The sequence below is a fragment of the Ostrea edulis genome, chromosome 6, assembly GCF_947568905.1.
Source record: "Ostrea edulis chromosome 6, xbOstEdul1.1, whole genome shotgun sequence".
Taxonomy (NCBI): domain Eukaryota; kingdom Metazoa; phylum Mollusca; class Bivalvia; order Ostreida; family Ostreidae; genus Ostrea; species Ostrea edulis.
The window spans coordinates 74163311-74190744 of NC_079169.1; the positions used below are offsets into that span (position 1 = coordinate 74163311).

The following is a 27434-nucleotide window of genomic DNA, read 5'->3' on the forward strand; positions in this document are numbered from 1 at the left end:
ACAAGATTTCAAACTTTTGTAAGAGTGATGGCCGCACGACATTGAAATTCTATAAATGAAGGCTGTGCGATTTTGAAAATGTGTAGGTATCGCGTCAACGCACTGAACAAGATTTCTAACTTTTGTAGGAGTGATGGTGGCTCAACAGAGAAACAACCATAATGTCCACCAAGGGCCGTGAATCTAGCAATGGGATAGCTGCTAAATCAGACAGCCCTGAAACCAAGAAATCCAAAGATGCTGCATCTGGACCTGATGGTGAGTGAGGGGGTAGATAAGGACTGGTCAGTAAAAAGATGGCTCCTAAGGCCTAGATGTAAATAGAAGGGGATTGAGGGGTAGAAAAATTTACATACAGAGGACCACATAGTCAGCATCTCAACATCATGATGATAAAGGGTGGCCAAAAAAAAATTTGGAGTCAATGATGCAGAAGGAGATAGGTAGTAAGAAAGATACGAATTATCATACAATGATAAACTAACAGGAACTAGTGAAACAAACCTGCACATCATTCCCCATTAAAATACTCACCATACAATTCTGGGGCACACAAATTAAGAAGGTTAGTATAAATATTTTTATTTTTTCTCAAATTTTGATTTATAACCATCAAAGTTTGGAAGATTTTTATCGTGGGGTATTTGTAATTGGTTAGGCTTCTCCATTTACTAAGGTGCCATACAAAAGTATAAGCTTTCTTCTTTTGTCGGCCAGTAATGAGGGTTTAAGTTCAAGTTTAATTGCCATAAACTTGCTTGAAAACATGGGTAATATGATAATATTGGATTCACTGTGGAGAAACCTGTTGCCCTATCCCATATGTTATCTTGATTGAAATTTGATGCTCTCTAATAAACCCAGGGGTTTTGATGTTGAAGGGCATTATTAAATGGAAGTTAAAACTTTTAAGTGATTTTTCTTTATAATAAAACTTCAAATTTCTTGAAACTTTTTCTTTGAAACTTATATGATTTAATAATTTCAATTTATTTTTAATAAATTTAGTTTTAATTTTTTCTCTTTTCTTCTAGTCAGTATCAAAATTGATTAAAATAGAATGTTACATAGTGAAATTCATATCATATTTATTATATCAGCATGCATGCATGTACACCTGTGGGGATCTGGGTTAGAATAGGTCCTCAGTACCCCTTGCTTGTCGTAAGTGGCGACTAAATGGGGCGGTCCTTCAGATGAGACCGCAAAAACTGGGACCCCCTGTCACAGCAAGTGTGGCACGATAAAGATTCCTCCCTGCTCATAGGCCGTAAGCGCCGAGCATATGCCTAAATTTTGCAGCCCTTCACCAGTAATGGTGAATCTCCATTGGAGTGAAATATTCTGAAGCTGGACGTTTTTGAATCAAGTTGAATTGAAAGGTCAGTTTTTTTATTGAGCAAAATAATATGTAACATTTAAACAGCTTAGGTATTATCGAATTGTCTTGATTATTACCGTTTTTTATGAGACACCGTTTAGATATTATTACCTGCATATATAGTTTTCGTGCAAATTACATTTCTAAACTGCAAAGCAGTGTATAAAACTGATATGCACGGAGTTGTGTTACAACCCATTGTTGGTAGATTCATTACTATACCCTTTTAATTATGTTATAAGATGAATTTTAAAGAAAAATGTCATGCTAACACCTTCATGAAGTATGCTGGTGCCAAGCATCACAGTTCATAACATGTATTTTCAAAATGAAATTTATTTCTTAAACAACTGCATTACCACCACACTATAATTTATAACATGAAAAGTGGGAACCCTGTAGGAATTGCACTGTCTGCCTGTGTTGTGATACAATACCTCAAACCGAGTCTTTTTCAAATTTTGTACAGAAATACTTTACAAAGAGAGAAAGACTCTTATGAATTTCGGGGCTGCATTTCTTTGTTTGTCCATGTTCCTTAGAAATTTTTAGGAAGCAAGAGGCCCAATGGCAACAATACTCCCCTGAGTAACCCATCTTTTACAGACAACTTATGGGCTGGAAGAATTATATTGGAAACAAAAATGCAATGAGTAGTATGACACTAACTGCCCTTTACAAAATTTCTGCATTTCTACGAAAACAGATGAAATTATTTTTCTTGTCCCCCACATTGACTTCAAGAAAGGTTTTTGTTTTCAAAGAGTTTCTAAAAAGTGATTTACAAATAAAACATAAATGATCTACTGGTTTCAAATGAATCTTTATAAATATAGCTTGTCTCTTTCAATGGACCTTGGAATTTTTTAATATTTATCCAAAGGTATTTGACCATTAAAGTAAGACACCTGCAGATTTTTAAGTCAAGGGTTAAGCAATCTGATTAAAAACAGATCTTCAATCCGCTCCTCTACTGGCCATGTTGCAACATGGCCAGTAGAGGAGTGGATCGAAGATCTGGTTTTAATCAGATTGAGGGTTAAGGTCACAACAATCCTTTACCATTTTAAGATTAAAATTAAAAAGTTTACAACATAAACCTTTAATATTTTATACAAATTAAGGTATAGTTGACACCATCCATCTGTGATCATTTTCATTGTGATATGGCATCTTAAATAGTTTTCAACAAAGATTTTATACAGAGGTAGTTGACCATTAAAGAAACACACCTATACTATATACATGATGTATTATTGAGTCATGAGGTCAAAGTTGAAGGCCACAAGACTTTGTTATTCAAAACTTTAAACTTAAAAGCTTTCAATATAAAGCTTCCATGTTCCACACAAAGGTAGCTGACCATTACTGAAAGACATGTATAGGTCATGGAGTTGAAGGTCGAGGTCAAAAGAGACCTTCAATCCAAGTTTGATACATTTTCAATGTGACACAATATCTTGTTTTTCAATGTACAGCTTCAATATTTTACAGAAAGGTAGCTATTTGTTAAAAGAATACACTCATAGATTATGGGCATCTGCTTAACTGTCTGTCATAACTTTTGCTGTGGCTCTATATCTTGGAAAACATTTTTCAACAAAAAGCTTTCATATTTGTCACAAAGGTAGTTGATCATTAAAGAAAGACACCTATGGATTTTTTGGTCATGAGGGATATCAGCAAAGACACCTATGGATTTTTTGGTCATGGGGGTGTCAGCAAAGACACCTATGGATTTTTTGGTCATGGGGGATGTCAGCAAATTCAGCGGTGCATTGATGAATGTAAGAAAAATCATTTGGTCTCCTGCATCGGTAGATAGTATACTGCTCAAGTGAGAATCATAGATTTCAAGAAATTGAATCTTTAAGGGCTGGGGTAGGGTGTTAGGTACAGCATTTATTTGTTTTAATACTTACAGGAAGGCTTACCTAAATTAATTCTATGTTATTCCATGTTCATGGTTTGGTTTTTTTTGCGGGGAGGGGGGATGGTGAGATGGTCCAATGTAAACATGCATGAATAATTGACTCTTGAAAACTCTGAAGTTTGAGAGACTTATTATGATCAGTGCAAAATCAAAGATTAAATTCATCATATGACACTTCATTGGAATTTGCCAAGCTACCTTAATGAATTTGAGTTTGTAAATGGTCACAGATGGGTTAGTTTGGTCACTGAGTGCTTTTAAGGGCATGCTCGGGAATGTCTTTGCAGAGTAGAATATGAGTATGGTCTCTTTGGGGATGGACAGGTTCACTCAATTCAGTATAAAGTTGTTAATTAATGAATATCCCAGAAAAAATGAGTGAAATTTCCCCATTACGGAAACCAATTACATCATGTTCTGTCGCAAGATCAACATGCAGGACTTCCATTAGGAGAGGTTCGAGGGACCCCTGAGGTCCATTTGTCTCTTCCATGTTACCGAGATTAATTTTCCACATGTTTAAACTAAGTCAAGGTCATTGAAGGACACAATTTGAAAATTCTTGTTCAAGCCATGTCTTTGCGACATCGGAACATCCGATGCTCATATTGGATACGAGGATCTCTAATGACCTGATTATCCATCATTACTCTTAATTATAGACAGTCAAACAGAAAACGTGAAGGTCACAGTGATTAAGATAATTACCTGGCTTACAGCTTAGCAATGCTGAGAGATAGAAGCCACAAATGTTGCTTATCAAAGATCAAAGTGTAGAATTTTGTGCAATTGAGGTAAGATGAAGGCCACATGGATTAGTTGGGAAGATAATGAAGTTGATTGATTGTTTTTACGTCCCCTCGAGAATTTTCACTCATGTTGTGATGTCACCAGCTGTAGGTGAAGTACCACAAATTTAGACCTATGCTTAGTACTCAGGGCTGTAGCAGTGAGGGTTCTTTATCTTGCCAACGCCTGCTGCAACACGGGACCTCTGTATTTTGAGGTCATATCCGAAAGACCCGTAATTTTCACTTCTAAATGCCGAGTGTTTGGCGAAGGAGCAATCAGTGCCTATTTTTAATGTCTTAGGTTTGACGCGGCCATGGCACAAGCGAGGTTCGAACTCACGACTTCATGGTTACAAAGCAAACGTTCTACCGCGACCAGTCGTGAAGAGCTGCCATCATCTTCAGTCATGGTTATTAAGAAATATATGTATAAAAATTCTGGTAGAGCAATAACTTTGTATTGCAAGGATTAGCGGACAAGTTAGAGCAAAGTTAAAAAAAAAATTTGGGATGTAAGATGGCTACATTCAATATACATATTTGATGTATCCACAGAGGGTATAATTTCATAGTTTACATACGTAGCTCATTGTAGTAAGCTACATTAATCTGTGTCCTGTGAGTGTAAGTAGCCAACAAAGGCTAGCTGGAAATAATGATAGGTTGAATGAGTGTAAGTTCCTTCTATACCTTATAATTACGTGACTCATGGTTAGAAGTTTTAAAATGAAACTCCAGTCACATACACAGTTGGATAAGCACTAAAATACTGCAGGCTGTTCAAAAATGTTTGTTTATGGGAACACCGAGGAATCATTGAAAGACATCGAAGCCATTAAGAAAATGAAGCTCCATAGAAATTTAGGGAATTCAATTTTCAACTGATTAAACTTTTTAAAACCAAGATGATTAAGAAACTGAGGGTGTCTCTATCCTCTAAGAGGTGTGTGATTTAAATCGGGGTCAGGCGATTATCATTTTTTGTCTTGCTGGGATTCCCACAAGTAAGGAGAAGGATACAAATGCCTGTTTTGTTGTGTATTGTCTTTTGTTTTCTGTACAGGTGACATGGGACTTTGGCAGCCTTTAGAGGCTGTCTGATAACTATCATTGTATTGTTCTGCTGTACTCCATGTTCCCGGGGTGCATTACTGTTGTTGATAGGAGTGTCATACAAGGTGGTTTTTTTTAGTGTTACCGAGTGTCAGAATTAACCTGTGTGGTTAAAAAATGACCTACAAAAATGTTGAATCATTTGCTAAGTAGATAACATCTATCCTTGTTGATCTATACCCTGCTCTCATTATGCAGTTTTTCCATTGATACTGTGTGAATCTGATGGTCAGTCAGAGTATTGTGGCTATAATGATGAGATAACAGTTAGTTGATGAAAATGTTCTACAGGTAGAGAGGTCACTGACCCCAAATTACTGAGCTAATGTCAGATCCAAGTTGCTGAGTCGAGAAAGTTTTTTAACCATCTATCAAATATAACAGATTCATACATTAAAGCAACAGAGCTGAAAAAGTTTATATTTCGATCTATGGAGGTTCATCTATCGAATATTTCACATTCATATATCAAAGTTGCAGAATCAAAAAAAGTTTATATTTCTATGGCGCAACATCTATCGAATATTTCACATTCATACATCAAAAGTTGCGGAATGAAAAAAGTTAATATTTCTATGGTGCGCCATTTTATCAAATATTTCACATACGTCGAAGTTGCGGAATAAAAACAATTTATATTTCTATGGCGTGACATCTATCGAACATTTCACATTTGTACATCGAATTTGCAGAATAAGAAAAGTTAATATTTCTATGGTGCACTATTTATCGAATATTTCACATTCATACATTGAAGTTATGGAATCAAAAAAAGTTTATTTCTATGGCGAGACATCTATCGAATGTTTCACATTCGTACATCGAAGTTGCTGAATAAAAAAGTTTATATTTATGGTGAACCATCTATATCGAATATTTCGGATTCATATTGTACAAGAGAAACTGAAGAGTATGCAGTCGTAAATTTTGATTGATTAATTTCGAATGACTGTTTCGCAAAGGTAAACGTCTTTGTAACTGAAATAGTTCACATTTCACACAGAAAATCAATATCACATTCTCACAATTGAGAACTATTCACTTTGGAGTATAAGATTGTAAAAAAAGAAAGTCTTCCCACAATGTTTGTTCACAAACAATTGAATTTTAGCAAACTGGTGTTTCAAACTTTAAAGTGGTTTCTGACTCAAGTTGACACATTCTCAGTTGCACGTGAAATCTTCTTTCTTCTGTTTAGAAAGGTAAGGAATGTGTTATAATTATAACATGTAAGGAAGTTTGAAGTGTCAATCAAAGGTGTGAATGTTAGTCAGAGATTGATATTTTTTATAACTAAAATGTGGGTACATTTAGTCGTATTGTCTGAATTTAAGCCTCTATGTCTCACAAAGGGTTTCAAACCCATGACCTTATACAATTAGCTCCTTGTGTCATGACCATAGAGCAAAGCATGATGGGCATACCACATTAAATCTTTTTTTTTTCAAATCTTTTAATATTAAATCATATCCAGATGCATCCTATTATAAGATAGAAAAGGAAACTTGTTTAGACTGTATGGAATAGGCCTGCTTTCTTAATAGTGAACTGTACACATATGTACCAGTTTTATACCAGTTTTAGTTGATCAGGCCACTAACAGGTTTTTGCAGAGAAACTGATAAATTTCATGGCATTGGAGGCAATGAACACATAAGTTAATTTGATGCCCATTAGCTTTCAATTTCATCTTTCAATAGACCTTTATATTGTAATCACCAAATGAATGAAATTGATATTAACCAATCATAACTCATGAAGGCAATTTTCAATACTGAGACAGTGGTTTGCAAAACATTGGGTTGTAATAGCAAGAAATTACATGTTCTAGACTAATACAAATTAAGAGTCATAGCTCTTGTAGATGATCTAGAATGTATGTGGTCTATATTATAATGTTAAAGTTGTATAGCATCAATGTTATATAAAGTTTTGAATTGATCAAAGAAAAGAGACAGATATGAAACCAGTGGATCATTTGTTTTATTTGTAAATTACATTTTAGGAACTCTTATTTTTTTAATGAAAACAAAAACCTTTCTTGAAGTCAATGTGGGGGACAAGAAAAATAATTTCAGCTGTTCTAGTTAGCATAGAAATGCAGAAATTTTGTAAAAGGCAGTTACAGTCATACTACTGATTGCATTATTGTTTCCAATATAATCCTTCTATCCCATAAGTTATCTGTAAAAGATGGGTTACTCAGGTGAGTATTGTTGCCCCTGGGCCTCGTCCTTCCAAGAGTTCTAGTGGGAGAGATAATTAAGAAATATGCATGGCCTGTTCTGTTATGTTATATAGCAGTCACCAGGATGAAAAAGACTTACAGGTAGATGAGTGATCAGCAGATCTGCCTCGTGGTCCCCAGTCCTCCATACTTCTGAGGGAACCCCACCACCTGTGATTATGTGCACCTTTGTAAAAATCCAGAAAATGAAAAATGTATTCTTGATAGGCATTTTAAGCCATCCAGAAAAACATGGAAATGGCCTTATTTGAATACATGAACAATAATTGCTTGCTCATTCAATTCTACTCTATTCTCAGTGCAAATTCAGTGGGTGTAAAATTTTCTTGAAATTCAAAACTTTAAACTTCAGAAGTCTCATGGAGAAGATGTTTCACAGACTCGGGCCGGATGCTTGTTTGTGATGCACCTTAATAGTTACCTACGTTACATTTATAGAAAGATACCACAAAATATGTCATATTGGTATACCTGTGAAGCATATCTTTCATTTTGAGTTCAGTACTGCCACATGGGTGAAAGAATAAAGCCACATTGCATTTGTGCGGGAACCCTATAAAGAAGCAGCAGGGATTCTTTTATGTGTTAGTTTCCGTGCTGTTGGACTTCATTGCTGTAAATGTACTTCCATTGACAAAATCAAGAATTACAGCATTTTCCAACAAAACAACAATGGCACAATCATGAATAAGCAGATTTTTAAAGAATTTGATATGTATCCTTGTAGTATATAATGTTTATGGTCATAGGTATTAATAGTAAAACAAGACCAGTGCAGAAAGTCTAAAATACAATCAGCACTAAACTGTGGGTACATTTAGTCGTATTGTCTGAATTTAAGCCTCTATGTCTCACAAAGGGTTTCAAACCCATGACCTTATACGATTAGCTCCTTGTGTCATGACCATAGAGCAAAGCATGATGGGCAACGTAATATTTTACAATATCTGACTGACAGCAATATCCATTCATCTATTGTTCAGCAAATCTGCAAGTATATCTTCTTTTTTATCTCCTAATATTTTTTTTTCAAGTGATGGTGATACTATGGTAGAAATGCCCTAAGTATTTTCTTAACTGAACCCATTATTTCCTAAACTGGTTATTGAAATAGAAGACGGGCACAAATAAAATTGAAATGAGGATATCTTGTTGGGCAGTTACCTGGGATACATAATTATGAAAGTGATTCTAAGTATTGAAATCACTAAAAAGCTGTAATTTTCATTGCTCAAATTTTGTCAAGTTAATGATGCGAGGCTATAATTACATACTCACCTTTACAGCCTTGCTGTGGAAATCTCCTTCATCTCACCATTTCTATCCATGTTTTAAATGCAAAAAAATGTTTCTTTTATCTGTTAATGAAAAGAAAATAGATCAAAATGGTTAAGGATCACTTATCCCAACAGGGACTGTATGAATAGCGTTGACAGACGCATGCAGTTTGAAAACGTAACTTGGGTGGTCTAGCACACTGTTAGAAAAAAATAGGGGAAGCCAAAAAGATAAAACGTCATACGTGAAATATACATAAATTAGAGGCCTAATTAGGGGTTACGTGCATTTGGATCCAACAAATTTCATAATTAATGAGTGGATTTTATCCCAAAACTACCTGTGGATCAAGTGAGAGACATAATTGTGTATTTTGTTGAGAAAACGATTCAATTCAGGTGTAGGTATTGGCTGACTGAACATGTATGGGAGGTATTGACCCACAACAGGGCCTTCATACCACCAGAGAAGATGTGATCTGTTAGACTGCTTGTAAGCTGGCAAACGGGAGGTGTGTTACTATTGCTACAGCTTAAAAAGTGACTTCCATTGTTTTTATCCAGTTTCCACTTTTATTGGATTTAGACAGATCAATTGTTGAATCTGTTTATGTTGTTTTTTCATGTGATTTTTCTGCATGAAAGGTTGGATTTACGCTGACATATTGTTGCAGTGTGTATTGTTTTGAAACGTGATAGTGATGTTAATGATTTGAGAGTTTTGTTTAAGAAAAATTATCCACAGGGGTGTTTGAATTTACAAAATATGAAATTTGATCCTGGATGATTTTTTTAAAAAAGCAATGCTATGGAAAATGGCTGTTGGAAAAAGTAAAATCTGTGTGCTATATGGTTTGCTGGATTAAGAAGTAACTTGACTTTTTGTGAGAACACTGGATATTGTATGGTGTGTTTTGAGTAAAATCTATCGACCTGGATATTATAAGTGAGGTTTTGGAAGTTTTAGAAGGTAAATCTTTTCATATATATACATAAATCATGAGATTAATTTGCATTATATTTAAAAATGGGTAGACCTAACATGTCTTGTAGGTTGTATGATTTTAAGATCTTTGAGCTGCAATTCACTATTTCTTTTAGATTGGTTAAGGACATGTGCAACGTTTTTGACATTTTCTCAAAAATTGTTTTTTCATCTTGCAGATATGAATTTAAGAGTTCTTGTATGATTTCTGAAATGGGTTTAAATTTTATATCGGTATTAATATTACCATACTTTGTATATCGACCTTAAGGAGCTTAGTGATTAGATCACCTAATTATAGTAATGCAAGGGTCCCAAGTTCAATCCCATATTGTTCCAAAGATCTTTCTCCCTTCTATATTGCTACAATAACTTTGTAATGTTCATATAATTATACAATACATAAGATCTGACTTTACAGTTTTACTTGCAATAACCAGGAACTATCAAAATATGTTATTTTTTGTAGAAATTAGATAGAAAGCAAGTGAATTGTACGTGAAATGTCACAAAAAAATATACATTATCGAGAAACTTCATGTATGTCTTTAAATTATTTACAAAAGAAAAAGACTAAAAGATGATTTTGCTTTAGATCTTTATAATCAGAAATTTTTAAAATTTACTCACTTTTGGGTCGTGGGATATACTGAAAAAGGAAAACAATTATTTCCCCTTAGCAACCCACCAAAAGGACCTATTGTAAAAAATCAATGAGCAAATCACTTTTCCCACATTTTGACACATATTGAAGCCAAATCTTTTTCCGATATAATTGAATGAATATAAATCAGTGAATATTGTTTGAAATTTCGAAAGAAGAATTCTTGATAGAAACAGTAATAAAACAGTTGCACCAATGAATAGAGGGGATATCGGATGTCTTTATTGGGTTGGTTGAAAAAAGAATTTTCTTTTAATGTAGGACTATAGGCCTATATGGATTTAAAACAATGCAACATTTCCCATCATTTGTCTTGTGAATTTAAATACACTTGTATTTGTAATTGTGAGAAATACATTGCTTTCTTTTCATAAGCCGATCTTCTTCAATGTATAGTTTTAAATGAATTGCAACATAACTCCTATATGAATTGTCTTTGAAGTATTAGAAGTGTGTCATAGTTTAACCCCAACTTGTATGTGGTTGACACTGCTGCACAGTATTGAGTTCAGAACATGAGCCCACCTACGGTATATTGTCGGTGTGTGGCCCAATAATGCTGTACAGCCATGTACATGCAAATACATTATTAATATTTTGAATATGACAGTATACCTGTAACATGAATGTCAAATAGTGAGATAATTTTCATGGGCTGTTTTGTTTCATTACACTCAAAGGGTTTTATTTTCATCATCTTTAAAATTCATTTGGTTTTTAATTTCACTGTTGGCATTAAAAGTGGGAGTATTTGATCTGTCACTGTGCATCAATCTGTCCTGTGACAATTTGGTTTTCTGATGATTATCGAGTACAACAGAGATGTTGAGAATGAATGAGATGTTGTATTAAAGACAATATTTAATGAGTCCTGCATTCCTATATATGTTTGGTACATGTAGAACCTATTGGATTTCTATCAGATACCCCAGAAAACCTTAAACTTAGAAAAGGAATATTTTATTGTCTGGGAGGTTTTTTCCTGCCAATTCGCTACACTGAATAAGTACAAAGTTTATATTACACTGGCTAAATAAATCATGAAAGTTAATTGTTAAATCAAAACAATGAGAGTTTAAATTACATACAGATCAGGTGCTAATATAGTAATTAAGTGTCTGATCTTCCAAATAAAAACAAAAATATCAAAATTTATGTTACAAATTTAGATAGACTGAGGTTGATTAGTCTCACTGGACGTTTTAAGGGCTGACAGCATCTTTCTTATATAGGATCTCCCCCATACATCTGACAACAGTCTAATGGTTGTGAACATTTCTTGTACCATTTGCCTTTTAGCAATACAACTTCTCATGAAGGTTCATCAGGACTTTAGGGTGATCCAGATTGTTTTTGAGGTCAAATGATCACATAATATGATAATAATAAACAATTTCCAGATATATTAATTTTTGTTTGAGCTTTAGCAATAACATTCCACAAGAAGAGTCTGTATGACAGGATGATGACCTTCTGTTGAAGCAGGCAAGGTCACTCGTTCACATGTGGTAATAAAATATGGTTTTTCAGATGAAATCTCAAAAGCTGTTTGAGCTTTTGCAATGAAACTTAAGATAAATAGTCTATCACACGAAGAATCATCCCTGTTATTTTAAGGTTCAAAGGTCAAGGTCACCAGGTCACATAGACAATAAATGATCTTTTTTATAAAGTCTTTTACTGCAATGAATCTTAGAAGAAAAGTATCACCATTTTGTAGTGTTAAAAGCACAAATATCAAATCAAGTTCCCTGAATTTGCTTACGACATAGATGCACATGTGATGTTTAACTTATCACATTTGAAATGTACATGACTTAATTATGACTGAAGTTAAAAGAAATATTTAGATTTACCAATGATTTGTCATTAATCATGTTTTGTCATTGGTAAACGTATGCTTTTTCAGTGTGCTTTATTTCTCTATGAAAGCACTGACCTTTTAATTTGACCTCACCCCCATCCCCAACCCCACCCTATCCAAAAAAAGAAAGAAACAAATTAAGTTATGGAATATAAGGATGAGATGCCATGGTTGTTTGTACATATATTAAAACTAAATTTCTTCATACACAAAATCAAATGGTGTATTAATATTTCTATAAGTAAAGACAAGTTTATATAATTCATTCTGCAGATTGCATTATTTAATTAATTTTATAGAAAACAATTTACTATATTACTCATTTTTGAATTTCTTTACAGAAAATTTGCAAAGTCAGACACTTTTCTATTTTATGGATCTGGAAATTGAAGGTTCCATCCAAGTGACCCATTTCTCTCTCACTTTTTATGATGATATATGAAATCAAGGATGCACGTTTCTAAAAACATTAGGAGTTTATGTAATATGTAATTTGCTGTTCCTTGAATGCTAAATTTATTAAATTCAAGAAAATTGATGAACTACTTTGATTTAATCCAGGAACTACAAGGCAACTACAAGAGGGAGACACTTTAAAATTCATTTGTTCAGATTTTTGTAATTTGCAAAAAACTGTGTGTCTGAGAAGGGCCCTTTTCTTTGACATTTCATGTAGAGATGCGTACCCTTATCTTTTTTAAGGAGAAAATTTAGAAATTTTAATGTGTTCCATTACCCCTACTACCTTAAATGTCCAAAAAAGTTAAAGCATGACAGAAATTACAACGTGCAAAATTCTGACATTATCAGAGGAAAAAGTTCAGTCCACCAATATGCCTGTGTTCATTAGTTCTGCTTTGCAAAAAGACAGAAATATTTTCATATATAGTGTTTATGCTACAGATTTGGACAAAATTTGTTATAAATCACTAGTAAATACAACTCATGTCTGCTGTAATAGAATTTCAATGTCCTAGATGGTTTGTAACTTTGAATTAACCTTGACTCAAAAAAAAGAATGGTGACACCCAGATTTCACAATGAATTTATTCTGTAGTTGTTGCATGTAAAGTATCAGATCTCGACACATCCAATAAATATGAAAAGAATACGTCCATTAAAAACATTTTAAGAAATATCTTCCCCAAACCTATTTTATCGCTGTAAATGTAACTAATCCACCATAAAATTGTAAGGCTTTAAGATTTTACATTTTCTCCCTATATTGGATACTTGACACAATGTTCTAGGAGTGTTTCCTATTGTGCAACATGGAGCAGGTACTCGGGGGGTTATGTTTCCATCTTCTGTTGCCCATGAGATTCAGAGTTGTATAGTCCTTGTTTTACTCCACTGTTAATGTGTATGAGGATCATCCCTGACTTGCAGGTTTGAAACACACTGTAAAATTACCCGGTTCTCTGAAAGAAAGTGTGTGAGCTGAGTTCATGCATGAACTGAGTTCATATGTCACAATGGGCATGGAATATTGAAGAAGTGCCTCTCTGTCACTGCTTATAGGACAGATTCAAGAATGTGCAGTGACCAAAATGTTCCTGAAGTGGCATATGGCATAAAGTAAATTGAAAAACCTTCACAAAGTGCTTGGCGACAGTAAGTGGAAATCACTGGTCTTCTACATCAGACTCTCTCAAAAATCTGTCTCATGTCATGACAAATGTAGGCATTGTCGTGAAAAAGAACTGACCAGGGTCTCTAGCATTTAGATCTAAATTGTGGCACTTATGAGTGAAATTGTATTAGTATTCTTGCTACGATGTTCTGAAATGATCATTACGAATCGATGAACATCCATATATACCACCTCCAGTTCTTAACTCTACAACACTGCAAAAGAAAACAATTTTTGACTGTGTGGTTATTCTCATCTCTATTCTGTGTGTATTTTGTATTTCACCTTGTGCAGTCCACGTGGATTTTAAAAAGGAACCTCCTGAAGTGCGTTAACACACAAATTGATAATTAAATGAGATGTAAAGTAAATTCTTAGGTTTATGTATTATGACCGATGTAGGTATATGACATGTTAAAGGTATTGCCAGAACTCACGAGGCGAGACCATGATAAATACATCAAGCATGCAAGCCTTGTTGTTGAGACCTTTCTTTAAAAAGCACACTGCACACAGAGTGCTTTGTTATCTAGCCCCCGATCAGACATTTTGACAGATGAATAGTGTTAGATCATATTGTCATCCAGCCTGATTTTTTGCCTACCAATTTCTTTCAATTGAGAAGTATATTTGATCAAATCTCCAGATAATTACTGGGAACTTTTTATAAGTGGGAATCGATGACGTCTGCACAAGATGGGTATTGAGGAATTTAGTCCTTCATGTTGACTAATTCTGCTAAAGGAGACAAAAGCTATCTCCCCTCATTATTGTGGATAAGCAATTGAGTTCACCTTTAGTGGCTTCAAAACTGTTCATTCAAGCACTCAGGTAGAAAGAGTTCGAACTCGTTAAAATATGGAAAAAAATTTATATGTGACTGACTACACCTAAAAATTACAATGACTTCCAAATAAAACCCGAGCCCAAAATGAAGCCTCATGGAATTTATCCTTTCGAATTTGTTTTATTGCACGTGAACTGTTTTATAGAAATGTATTTTATACCTCTTAATATAAACCATTAGTTCTACTTCTTGAAGTGACCCTAGCAGCCTTTGAACTTAAGAGGTTTTTCAGTTTTTGATGTAGGAGATAAATCTTTCAGTGAAGCTTAAATTCCCACTCATATTTTGGTCAGCGGTTTATATAGACAGAATTGTTTGGACATATCCTGCACTCACTGTGACTTTGTCATTTTGGTTACGATCGAATGTAAATAATATTATGATCATTACATCCTCGAATTTTCCTCTTTCATAATTAAGTGAAATGTTCTACTGGTTTATATGTGCGTTGTAGAAATAAAAGCCAATTTCATGTGCTTTGATTCAGTCTGAATGTGTGAATATTGTGTATTGATAAAATGGAATAGCAAATTTATGTAACGTATGTTTCTTAGTCGGTAATTAAAAATGGACGCATCACTTATAGTTTCTGCGTATAATTAACAGAGTTTTAAGGCATACAGCAACAGTTGTGTGTATGACCTAGTGTTTGTGTGCGTGCATACAAGGCATGCTCTTTGTAATGTTCTGGTTAGACTTTGAAGTAACCATAGGCATACAGAAGTCATAAATGCATAATAAAGTATATATTGAGTGCAAATAGGTGAAGATCACACCACAGCTTGTGGTGCTCCAATCTGTGTTACATGAGTTTAAATGCAATTGACTTGCTGTTGATAGCATTTTTACTTGTACCACGTACAATATAGACCAGACAATGATTTGGTGAATTATTTTATTTCCTACAGATCACAAACTAAACTTTGATTTAGAATGCAATATGTAGTATTATAGAATCAAATTAAAAAACAAGTCTGGATATATTATGATGATTTTAAATAGTATGTGTCACTGTATTTGCAAATGGTATGAAAGTGTTAGAATAAGATATTTGAAAAGATCAATGGATGATCGGACAACAAACTGTTATGCAAAGCCTAGGACAATGCAGTGTTGAGGTCTAAGAGGTGGGGTCCCCAGAGGGCAATCAGTATAGCTTTAAGGGTTCTATGTATTAAACAGTTTTAGATTATTAACATTAAACAATTATTGATAATCATAAGATTTGAAAGAAAGTAAAAATTTTATGGACTGGTATTTTGTTTGCATGCTAGATTTTGAAATGAAAAAAAAAATCACTTTTCCCCACTCAATTCTTAAAGTTATGCAAATGGATTGCCAGACATAATGAATTTTAAATGAGAAGATTCATCTCAATAACACAATAAAACTGTCCTCTCAAAAACGCGCAAAGAGGAATTCAAAATAAATTTTTCTCATAAAAAATGAGATATGTTCAAGATTTAATGAATGTGTAATGGGTACTCTGTAACAAAATTAGGGCGTGACATTCACCTCTTATGGGCATCGGGCGCTCAAAAGATGAAAAACACATGGTTTAAAGAGAGAACGGGAACTTTTCATCCGACTTTATGAAGACGATTAGGGTAGGCAATATTGGCTTAAGAAATGTGTGCGTTCTGGCCCGTGATTTTGAAACACAGAAGGTAATAGGAGCTGCAGGGTGTATGAGAGATGTCACTAATTTATGGCGGTAGCTTTAGCACAGTGTTCACAGGTAGTAAAATAAAGAGTGTTTTTGTTGGGACATTTATTGAAGAAGTAGTGACATTTTACATGATGGCACGAACACATAGTCATGGCTGTTTGAGCACAATCATTAAGATTGTAAACTTGATCTGTCTGTACAGTGCATGCAGCAGAAATATCACAATTAGTACCGGATCCAGATGCATAGAGAGTACTATCTTGACATTTGACTTGGGTTGTAAGCCATTGAGCATATGCTTAGTAGTATAACCACAAAGGGTACCAGCACTAGTATAACCACAAAGGGTACCAGCACTAGTATAACCACAGAGGGTACCAGCACTAGTATAACCACAGAGGGTACCAGCACTAGTATAACCACAAAGGGTACCAGCACAGACACTTAAAAAGTGCATTACATACACTGGCAGGTGCAGGTTCAAAGTCAAGAAGATACAATATAGTGTATATATTAATATATGTATATCAAAACACTGATGTAGACTACATGACAAATTGTTTTCCTACAATGTTTGGACTGATATGTTACATCAAGTATATGCAGCATTATTATTAATGAATGCATGTCTTAAAATGCAGCAGTGAAATACTGACCTACTGACTTTTACAGTCATCAGAAATATCCATGCTATGTTAAAACCCTGAAAATTTTTATACAATCTACATGAAGGGCCTTTCATTGGTAGATCTGAGATAATTATTTTACAGGTAGTAATTCACCTTTCTGGTGTAGTTTTGAAGTGCAGTATGTCTAACACAATCATTTAATTAGCAATAGGAGCCAAATTAAATGAGCCCACCATGAGGACTTTTTATCTAGGAGCAATCTCGAGTATCATTGTCTATATGCATGTGATAAATGTTTTCTTTAATATAGGTAAACTGTAAGTCAACTGCTCGCAAAAAACATTTTGTGTAAATTAATTGTCCAAATAAACTTTGAAACCAAAATTAAGTATGTGTATAGTTTTTGTAGTGTTGAGTATAAAAAGGACGAAGTGTCATGAGCAGTATAATTTGACCCTAATTCTGACAGAAAGTGTGTGCTGCATAGATAACAGAAGTCTTGTTGTTTAAATGATTAGGTGTTTGTTAAACTTTTAGCAGTAAATCCTGAATCAAGTACATGTTATGTACAATGTCACAAACATGTGGATTTACTGCCACTTTATTTCAAAAGGCTTAAAATTACTGTTTATAAAAGCATCTTGGTATCAGAAAGTTTGGGCTCACTGCATGAACCATGATCAAATTGGGATATTAAACTTCATACTTTAAATGTTGCAAGTACATGAAAATAATTTCGGTTCACCCTGTTTTGTAGGTGTGAAACTGCCTCAGAAATTTATATTTTCACAGAAATTGTTAAAGAATAGCCAACTATTAGAGATCAGTGTTAGGGATACGAAATTTAATTTTTTGTTTCTGATTATTTTAACATGAAATTTGCTGAATCTCACATTAACAGAAGATTTTTGAATGGATCTTTTTCTATCTGTCATCCATTAGGATGTTTATGTTAACAAAATTTTAGAGGATTTTGGAAGCCAATTTAAAAAGGAGCAGGGGGATCTGAACCAGAATCAGAGTAGTAGACAGGAAGGGAAAGAAGTTGCAATAAAAATGCCAAAAATATAATTGCAGATTTGATATTCAACAAATTAGAGAATCATCCCAAATTTCCACATGTGTTAGTCTGTGTGTGTTTATTTATCAGAAACATCCTTGATTTTTTCCTCCCAGCTTACAAGTGAGCACAAATGAGTCTAATCAAACCTCCATAGATAAACTTGGTGCTGGATGCTGTTTTTGCAGTTGACTTAAAAACTTTAGAAAGAAAAAAATTCATAATCCACAGTGTGCACTTTAAGTTTATTTGCCTCAGTATCAGACATGAGGTATTTATAATAGCAAAATGTCAAACACACTACTGATATAGTTTCAAGATTTATTTTTTCAGAGATTTAAACTTGCAGTAAATTCTGGATGTGGTGTTAGTTCCGTAATTTAAAACAGCTGTTCTGCACTTTTTGTTGTGAAGAAATCTAAACACGAACATTCTCCAGACAATGTTTTTGCTGAAGACATTCTTTTGTCATCATACTTTCAAGAAATCTATATTTGTTCTCTCACTGATCAGTGATGTGTCAGACTTGAAATAGTAAATCTCATCTTTTTTCCAAGGTGCTTAAAAGACACTTCTTGAAGTTGCAGGAAACATTTCCAATTGTTGTATTTTTTGTCTTAGAATTGAAGATAATTGAAAACCAACTGAATTTTCTTGATAAGTTTCTTAACAGTGTAGTAGATTTTATGATCAGATGAGCCTGATTGAAAATCTCTGAAAATTTTTGGCAAATATTTAATTAACTGCAAGGAACTTTTGTTAAAAAGATAAAACCCATTCAGAAATATTTTTTTCAGTTGAGTGTTTAGTTTGATATACCAAAACAAATCTTCTTTTTTAGCTGATTCGTCCTCCAAGACTAGACGACCAACAAACGTCATCCGTCCTCCCAGTAATCTCCCACGCGTGGATGAGGAACCTTCCACATCAGAACCAACACGGGAGGTTGAGACTGTTGATAGGGGGGTGGGGCCTACCCCACTACCACCCCCAGTAGACCCGAGACTACCGCCACACAGTCCGTATTATGGTGTCCAACCACTTTTGGACCCTAGAAATGGATTGCTTGACTATTCCTATGGTGGTTTGTCATTAATTGTCTTATAATTACTAAACTCGTTAATTTCATTGTAAATACTGATATCAATTGAAAAGATTAAGAAAGTGTTAGGTTTTGATTAAGGTACCTCATTACATCAAGACTTATACTTTTTATGTCAATGACGATTTAAATGTTTTATGTAATATTTTGTATCGATCGATTTGCTTGTTTATCCTCGTAGCTCAGTGGATACAGTATCGGGTTAGTGACCCGCAGATCCCGAGTTCAAATCCGCAAGAAATTTTGTTCATATTTATTGAAATTAATTTTTGGAAATCATGGTTTTTATCCAAACTTACACATTTTCTGCCCTTTTGATTTATTATTATATATCCTATCTTTCATGATCAAATAATTTCGTGCTGGTTTGAGAAATTCTTTCAAGGTGTAGTGAGCCACCTTAATGTGCTGAAAATAAGAAACTGTGTAATAGCTTTTCACTGGCAATCTGAAGAATACACAATTGGTTGTTGTTTGTCATGAACAGGACATAAAAGCTGTTCTGGGAGAGATGGTTCATCATTACGATTACCAGCATTGTGCTGGTGAATTTTCTAATCAATACTTTTAAAACTGGTTGTCTTTGCAGGATTCAACCTTAATCCTTACCGATACTACAACCTCCACTATCCCATCAACAACCCACTCCCACTGAACTCGCACACACTGGAGGGGCGATATCAGTGGCCTCAACCAGGGCCATATCATCAGCCTATGCCTCCTGGGTAAGAATAACATAATAATATCAACCAGGGCCATATCATCAGCCTATGCCTCCTGGGTAAGAATAACATAATATCAACCAGGGCCATATCATCAGCCTATGCCTCCTGGGTAAGAATAACATAATATCAACCAGGGCCATATCATCAGCCTATGCCTCCTGGGTAAGAATAACATAATGTCAACCAGGGCCATATCATCAGCCTATGCCTCCTGGGTAAGAATAACATAATGTCAACCAGGGCCATATCATCAGCCTATGCCTCCTGGGTAAGAATAACATAATATCAACCAGGGCTATATCATCAGCCTATGCCTCCTGGGTAAGGATAACATAATAATATCAACCAGGGCGATATTGTCATCCTGTGCCTCCTGGGTTAGGGTAACATAATAATAGCCTAGGTCATACTAGGACCAAATGGGTGATTTATATAGCTCACAAGACTGAAATTAGCTAATGGATTACATTCTTCAGCAGCTTTTAAATGGTGGGAATTTTTTTTTTATGAAAATGAAACTTTAGAGCATTCATTGTTGAAGTATATGTATTATGATAGTTGATATAGGCAAAACCTTGTTGACTAGTAAAAGCCGTTTATTTAAATCTATGATCCATTTGATTGACATCTACTATAAGTATTACATCATGGTTTCTGTACCTCTAACTTACTCCATATCTATTTTGAGACGCCATGATGAGAAAGCTTGATTTGTCCTTGTATCACCTGCACCACAAAATCTAAAAAACCTGGATGAGCAGTAAAAAGTCTGGATAGATTATATCTGACTATGTGTTTGATATTAGTTCACACACCTAAATAAAGCAGTATTACACTACGGAAGCTATGAAAGTCAACCATAAACCTCCTCAATGTAGTGGACCGTTATGTTGGTCCCGTATCTTGATCATCTCCATGCAATCATTACATGGCATTTACTGTATACACACAAACACTGTTACTAGAGACATACAAGTGCTGTCGTCTGTTAGTGGACTGGAGGTTTTTTGTTGGATGAACTTTTGTTGTGTCTATAACCTTAATGAAAGTCATTCCATGCTGTAAAAGGTTTTCTGGACAAAGCACAGACGGTAAACACTTGGAATCTTGTTTCAATTTGATGGAAGTGTAGTTCCTGGTTCTTTGATTATATAGATGGACGGACAGATAGATAGATGGACGGATAGATAGATAGACGGACAGACAGAAGGACAGATAGATAGACGGACGGACGGGATAGACAGATAGATAGATAGACGGACAGATAGATAGATGGACAAACAGATAGATAGACGGACAGACAGATAGATAGACGGACAGACAGATAGATGGACAAACAGATAGATAGACGGACAGATAGATAGATAGACGGACAGACAGATAGATAGACGGACGGGACAGACAGATAGATACATGTAGATAGATGGACAGTTAGATAGATAGACGGACAGATAGATAGATGGACAAACAGATAGATAGACGGACAGATAGATAGACGGACAGATAGATAGATAGACGGACAGACAGACAGATAGATAGACAGACGGACAGATAGATAGACGGACGGACGGGACAGACAGATAGATAGACAGACGGATGGACAGATAGATAGACAGACAGATAGATAGATAGATAGACAGACGGACGGGACAGACAGATAGATAGATAGACGGACAGATAGATAGATGGACAAACAGATAGATAGATAGACGGACAGATAGATAGATAGATAGACGGACAGATGATAGATAGACAGACTGACAGACAGATATTAATGTATAGACACAACAAATGGATTTCATTTCATCATGCAGAGTTTTGCCATGCTTGACTGAAATTTTCTAAGGACCTCAGTTAAACTGTGGGATATTTGGAATATTATAGTTATTCATTATGGGTTTGGGCTTTTGAGCAATTAATAGTTCTTTAATACTTAATTTTTAGATTAGTGCCAGAAGCATAGTTTAGTGTAAATCTAGGTATTGGCATCTGATGTATAAATCATAAGCTTTTTGAAATCAATTAGTTACTAACTTTAGGGACAATTCACCCTTCAAAGTGTAGTACGTACTGCATGAAGCAGCAGGTCATTGTCTTGTTTTGATTGACTTAAGTAAACTTTAAAGTAAGTATATACAATGTTTTGAGAAATTTTTATGCCCCCAAGTTCGAAGATTGTTATTGTTTTGTTTTGTCTCTTTGTTTGTCTGTCCAGCACTTTTGAACTAGGCAAAATAGAATCTTGATATATGATGGACTAAACAGGTAAAACAAAAGCTTTGTATCTGATAAAGTTCAAGGTCATAAATCAAGGTGAAAGATCAAATTTGCTACAACAGGACATGGTCAAGAGCAAAGTGTTTCCCAAATATTCGATCGTATCTAGAAGTCGGAACACTCAGGTCACAGACAAATATCAGTGTATTCTTGATTTTATATTTCTTTCTTTATAGCATTCCCCACAGTCCCCTATCAGATGTTCCATCTCTCAGTCTACGAAGCCCTTTAGCACGAGAACCAGTCACAAACTTAGCTGCCCGAATCCATTGGGAACAGCTCCAGAGAAACTACTATCAACATAGTCCCCTCTCACAACGAAGATACAGCCCATCTAGTTTACCAGGTACATGAAATACGATAAAAATATTACAGGTTTTGTAAGGTATCATGTGAAATTGTCAAAAATACAATTGTTGACCAAGATGAAGCAGAGGTTTTTCAAGGGGTGACCATTTCACATGCTACCATATGCAAAACCTGTAATATTTTTTGTTATATGGAATGTTTTAACGCCCAAAAGACCTTTGTGCTAAACTATGATGAACTGTACGTGCAAACATTCTGCGCCGTTAACAATTTTTATACTGTTACCCGTCATCATGCATTGTCAACCGTTGCTATGTACTGTTACTCGGGGGGCGTGGTTTATGCACACAGTGAGGAAACGGTACGTTTTAACAAATGTTTATAAACCAATCAAATTCGTCTAATTTACATGGAAGTATATAAAAAAATTATGTTAAAAAAATTGTACCCCGAGGAAACAAACTTTGGGGGGGGGGGGGGGGGGGGGGGGTGTCAGCATGTCTGTCTGTTTGTCTGTAGGCATTATTTTGTCATCATATAAAGATGGGCACCTGATCTTTGCATCATGATTGGACAATTTTTCTTAGTTTACATGTGTTTTTTCAACTCTATGGACTGTGGTCATTTTGTTTTAGATTTTGTATAAACATGTTTTCTCACAGAGACTAAGTACTGCAAAAGTTTAGAAGGTATGATGGAATCATGTCCATTTGTCCAGTGTCTGTGGACATGGATTTTTCTGAAAATTTGTACTCTCTTTATTGCACCATGATTATTGTTAAAATATCGAAGTCATAAGAATTTAGTGTATCCTGTAACTTGTAGTGATGGGCAATCGGGAAAATTTAATCAATGATCGGATTAATCGGATGTACCTTTTCGATTGATTAATCGAAAAATAATCGAATTTTAATGATTTCAAATTCATAGCATAAATATATTAAATTTACTTTATGTTTTACCCTAGATATTAAGTTAATTAGAATAAAATTATTAGATTGATTGTATCTTGTTTCACCCATATGGAGGCGTCCAAAATCATAATTAGAAATTTGAAGTTAATCCCATACTTTCGATTTTATTTTAACGGGATAGAGATTGATCTCTTGACTTTTGTTGTTCTTATGGGATCCGGGTTAGAATAGAGCCTAATTACTCCTTGCTTGTTGTAAGAGGCAAAATCCGAGCCCCCGTGTCACAACAGGTGTGGCACGATAAAGATCCCCCCTGTTGAAAGACTGTAAGCACTGTGCATAGGGCTAAATTTTGAAGGCCTTTACCGGCAATGGTGTCGTCTCCATGAGTGAGAGATTCTCAAGAGAAACGTTAAACAATATTCAATCATTCAATCTTATCGGATGATGCAGCTTCGTCAGCCATTTTTGATTTTAGATAAGTCGCGGTAGGAACATTCGTATTATAAAAAAAAAATACTGACGTCGACGATTTTCGATTTTCAAAATGACAATCGATTATTCACATCATTTCAGTTATAGCGACCGACAATCGAAAGTCGGCGACAATCGGTACATCACTAGTAACTTGTATTCAGTTGAAACCTGAATAATGTTGAAACTTTTGTCTTTCTTGTCTCCAGCTATATTTCAAATATGCCCCAATATGGATAAGCTACAAGGGGGGGGGGGGGGGGGGGGGGGGGGGTATTAGTCCTGTTGGGACAGGCCTAGTTATTTTTCTATATTGATAGAAAATTCATGTAAATGACATGCCTTAGCCACATAAAAGTTTTGACATTTAGAAGTTTGGAGAGAAAGAGCACATTTACAAATTTCAATCCTTTACAGGTTTTCCACTTGGAGGTCCTGGGTCCTTATATAGTGATTACGCCCCTAGTCATGTTTCACAGAGTGGGCGGAGCATGTTTGGGGACATTCCTCCCACACCAGGCAGTGGAAGCATAACACTCCCTGGATCATTGGAAGGTAAGGGTGCTGTAAATTGTAACACCCCCTGGATCATTGGAAGGTAAGGGTGCTGTAAATTGTAACACCCCCTGGATCATTGGAAGGTAAGGGTGCTGTAAATTGCAAAATGAAAAAACATACCATGAAATTGCGAAATGAAAAAACATACCATGAAATGCTGTTGCTTTGTGGTTACTCATAACTCTTTGATTTACGTCACTCAAATTTCCTTCCATCAAATTTATCTTGGCCTAGAATAGTGAAATTCTTCACACACATCACACATACAAACATATACATTCACACACACACATATTATATGTGTGTGTGTGTGTGTGTGAAAAAAGGTGAAGAAACAAACAGTACTCCTACAAGGAATACAAAATTAAGAGTTCAGCTAACACAGACCCCTGGACATACCAGAGGTGAAATCAGGTGCTTAGGAGGAGTAAGTATTCCCCATTGACCAGTCACACCCACCGTGAGCCCTATATCTTGATCAGGTAAAAGGAGCAGTCCGTAGTCAAAATCAGTGTGTAAAGAACGGCCTAACAATTGGTTGAAACACATCAGACAGCATTTTAACCAATGGCAGGTTGTATTGGCAAACTACATCGTTGTAACGACCATATAATTTGCGAAATGCTGACTTTAAACGAGACTGTTGAAACCCCTGTAAAATCAACTTGTTTGTCAGTAGCCTACATCTTTGGTTACAGCTGTTAAATTTCATAAATGATAGGTTTTCAAAGTCCTAGATACAAATTAAAAGACTTTTAAGGTGGCAGTATTGTTGCTAGAACCCTTCCCATAAAAATCAACATTATCAGATCACATGGTCACAACTTGAGAGAGAAGACGTTAGATTCACCTGAGAGTCCAGGTAAGAGAAAGTGGCCACAAAAAGTCAATCTAAACACCTCCCAGCCATCAATGTCCACTGAGGTATTGCCTTTATGATTTTTGATGACCTCCATACCTGACTGCACTCAGAGACCTACATTGACACAGACTGTCAACCATGGGTGGAAACTTCGGCCAGGCTGATTTATGTCACAGACAGGTGCTTGTTCTATCTGACAAAACAAATGCCCAGTTCATCATGTCCTGCGACACTAGGATTTGTCAAATATCTACATAGATAATCTTCAGTATTCAGTAGCATGGTGCTAATGGCAGGTCAATTTTGTTTGATGTGAATGTAAGGAGGGGGATGAATATGTTTATTAGGCATAAATTTGATATAAAGTGAGCCGGACTGAAGCTCTTTTTTCATCCTTACTGGCATGTTCTAAACTTCACTCATCAATTCTTTGGAATTTACAGTCTGATGAATGTCCTGTATAGAACTGAATATTTTTATGCCTCCCCTTTGAAAAAGAGGGGGCATATTGTTTTGCAACTGTCGGTCGGTCGGTCTGTAGACCATGTGTTGTCTGCTCAATATCTTTCGACCCCTTTGCTTGATAACAACCAAACTTGGTACAGGGGTTGCCCCTGGAGAGTAGATGATCCTTATTGATTTTCAGGTCACATGGTCAAAGGTCAAGGTCAAACTGCTGGTCTTTACCCCATGTGGTAGACCATGTGTTGTCCACTCAATAGCTTTTGACCCCTATGTATGATAACTACCAAACTTTGTACAAGGGTTGCCCTTGGAGAGTAGATGATCCCTATTGACCTTCAGGTCACATGATCAAAGGTCAAGGTCAAACCTCTGGTCTTAAACCCATGTGTTGTCCGCTCAATATCTTTTGACCCCTTTGCTTGATAATAGCCAAAATTGATACAGAGGCTTTCCTTAGAGAGTAGATGATCCCTATGGATTTTCAGGTCACGTGGTCAAAGGTCAAGGTTAAACTGCTGGTCTTAACCCCATGTGGTAGACCATGAGTTTTCCGCTCAATATCTTGAGAACCATTCACTTGATTGTAATGATATTTCATATGTGGGTTGGTTATAAAAAGAAGAGGACCCCTATTGTTTTTCAGGTATAAAGGTCAAGGGTCAATCTACTCTGGACATAGGAATATACTGTCCACTCAATATCTTGAGAACCCTTTGCTTGACAGACATCAGACTTGGTACACTGGTACATCATCAGAAGAAGATGACACCTATTGATTTTGAGGTCACATGGTCAAAGGTCAAGGGTCAAACTGGATATAGGAATATCTTGACCACTGAATGTCTCAAGAATCCTTTGCTTGACAGACATCAAACTTGGTACACTGGTATATCTTTAGAAGAAGATGACCCATATTGATTTTGAGGTCAAAGGTCAAGGGTCAAACTGGACATAGGAATATACTGTCTGGTCAATATCTTGAGAACTCTTTGCTTGATTGTTTTATTTTCATTTTATTGACCAATGAATTTTTGAGCATATTTGTTTTCAGATGAAACTTTTTTTTATGGAACATATATGATGTCTCATATAACACCAAAATCATGTGCATGAATTTGGGATGATGAATTTTCATTGACTGAAACATCTTTGATATTTTTTTTAATTCTCAAGAAAATGTTTTCACATTTAAAGTGTAAATTTGCATTTTAGAATTTACCGTTTCTATATTATTAAGGGGGGGGGGGACTAAATGAAAGGCATGCACACAGAGTTAAGTATGAACATCTTTGCAAAATTCTTATTGTCTAATAAGGGTACTTAAATGATTCAAATTGATTTCGTAATAACTGAATAGGAATATTTGTTGTACATGATTTTTGTACATTATGGGATATTCAAAGTTCAAGGTCAATTTAGCTATAAATACATTTATTTATAACTTATTGTCTTATTTATGACTTAAGGGTGACGGACCTAATTCATTTCTACACTAGAGATTTTATTCAAATTTTGATATAAGGTAAAGCATGCATTAATGAGTTAAAATCAATGAAAAAATCAAATGAAAATCGTATTTGATTTTCAGCAGGGGGCGTTTCAAAAGTTGGCTATGAAGTAGTCGTAATTGCAAAGGAAATATAGGGAAATTTCC

General features: G+C 35.2%; 1 protein-coding gene across 6 annotated transcripts in view; it reads left to right on the forward strand.

Annotated features, from left to right (window-relative positions):
• The window catches only part of LOC125645450 (zinc finger protein GLI4-like), a 67398-nt gene that overhangs the window by 21417 nt on the left and 18547 nt on the right, over nucleotides 1-27434 (forward strand). For 3 of the 6 annotated variants that reach the window (XM_048870970.2, XM_056140749.1, XM_048870969.2), the window contains 5 exons: nucleotides 129-258; nucleotides 18936-19178; nucleotides 19786-19921; nucleotides 22375-22544; nucleotides 24313-24450. In XM_048870970.2, the coding sequence (XP_048726927.1) occupies nucleotides 162-258; nucleotides 18936-19178; nucleotides 19786-19921; nucleotides 22375-22544; nucleotides 24313-24450 (784 nt within the window). In that variant the 5' untranslated portion in view covers nucleotides 129-161. Of the gene's footprint in view, nucleotides 1-128; nucleotides 259-9100; nucleotides 9714-18935; nucleotides 19179-19785; nucleotides 19922-20160; nucleotides 20190-20227; nucleotides 20243-22374; nucleotides 22545-24312; nucleotides 24451-27434 lie in introns of those variants that run through there. The other 3 variants (XM_056140750.1, XM_048870975.2, XM_048870976.2) reach the window with 3 other exon arrangements.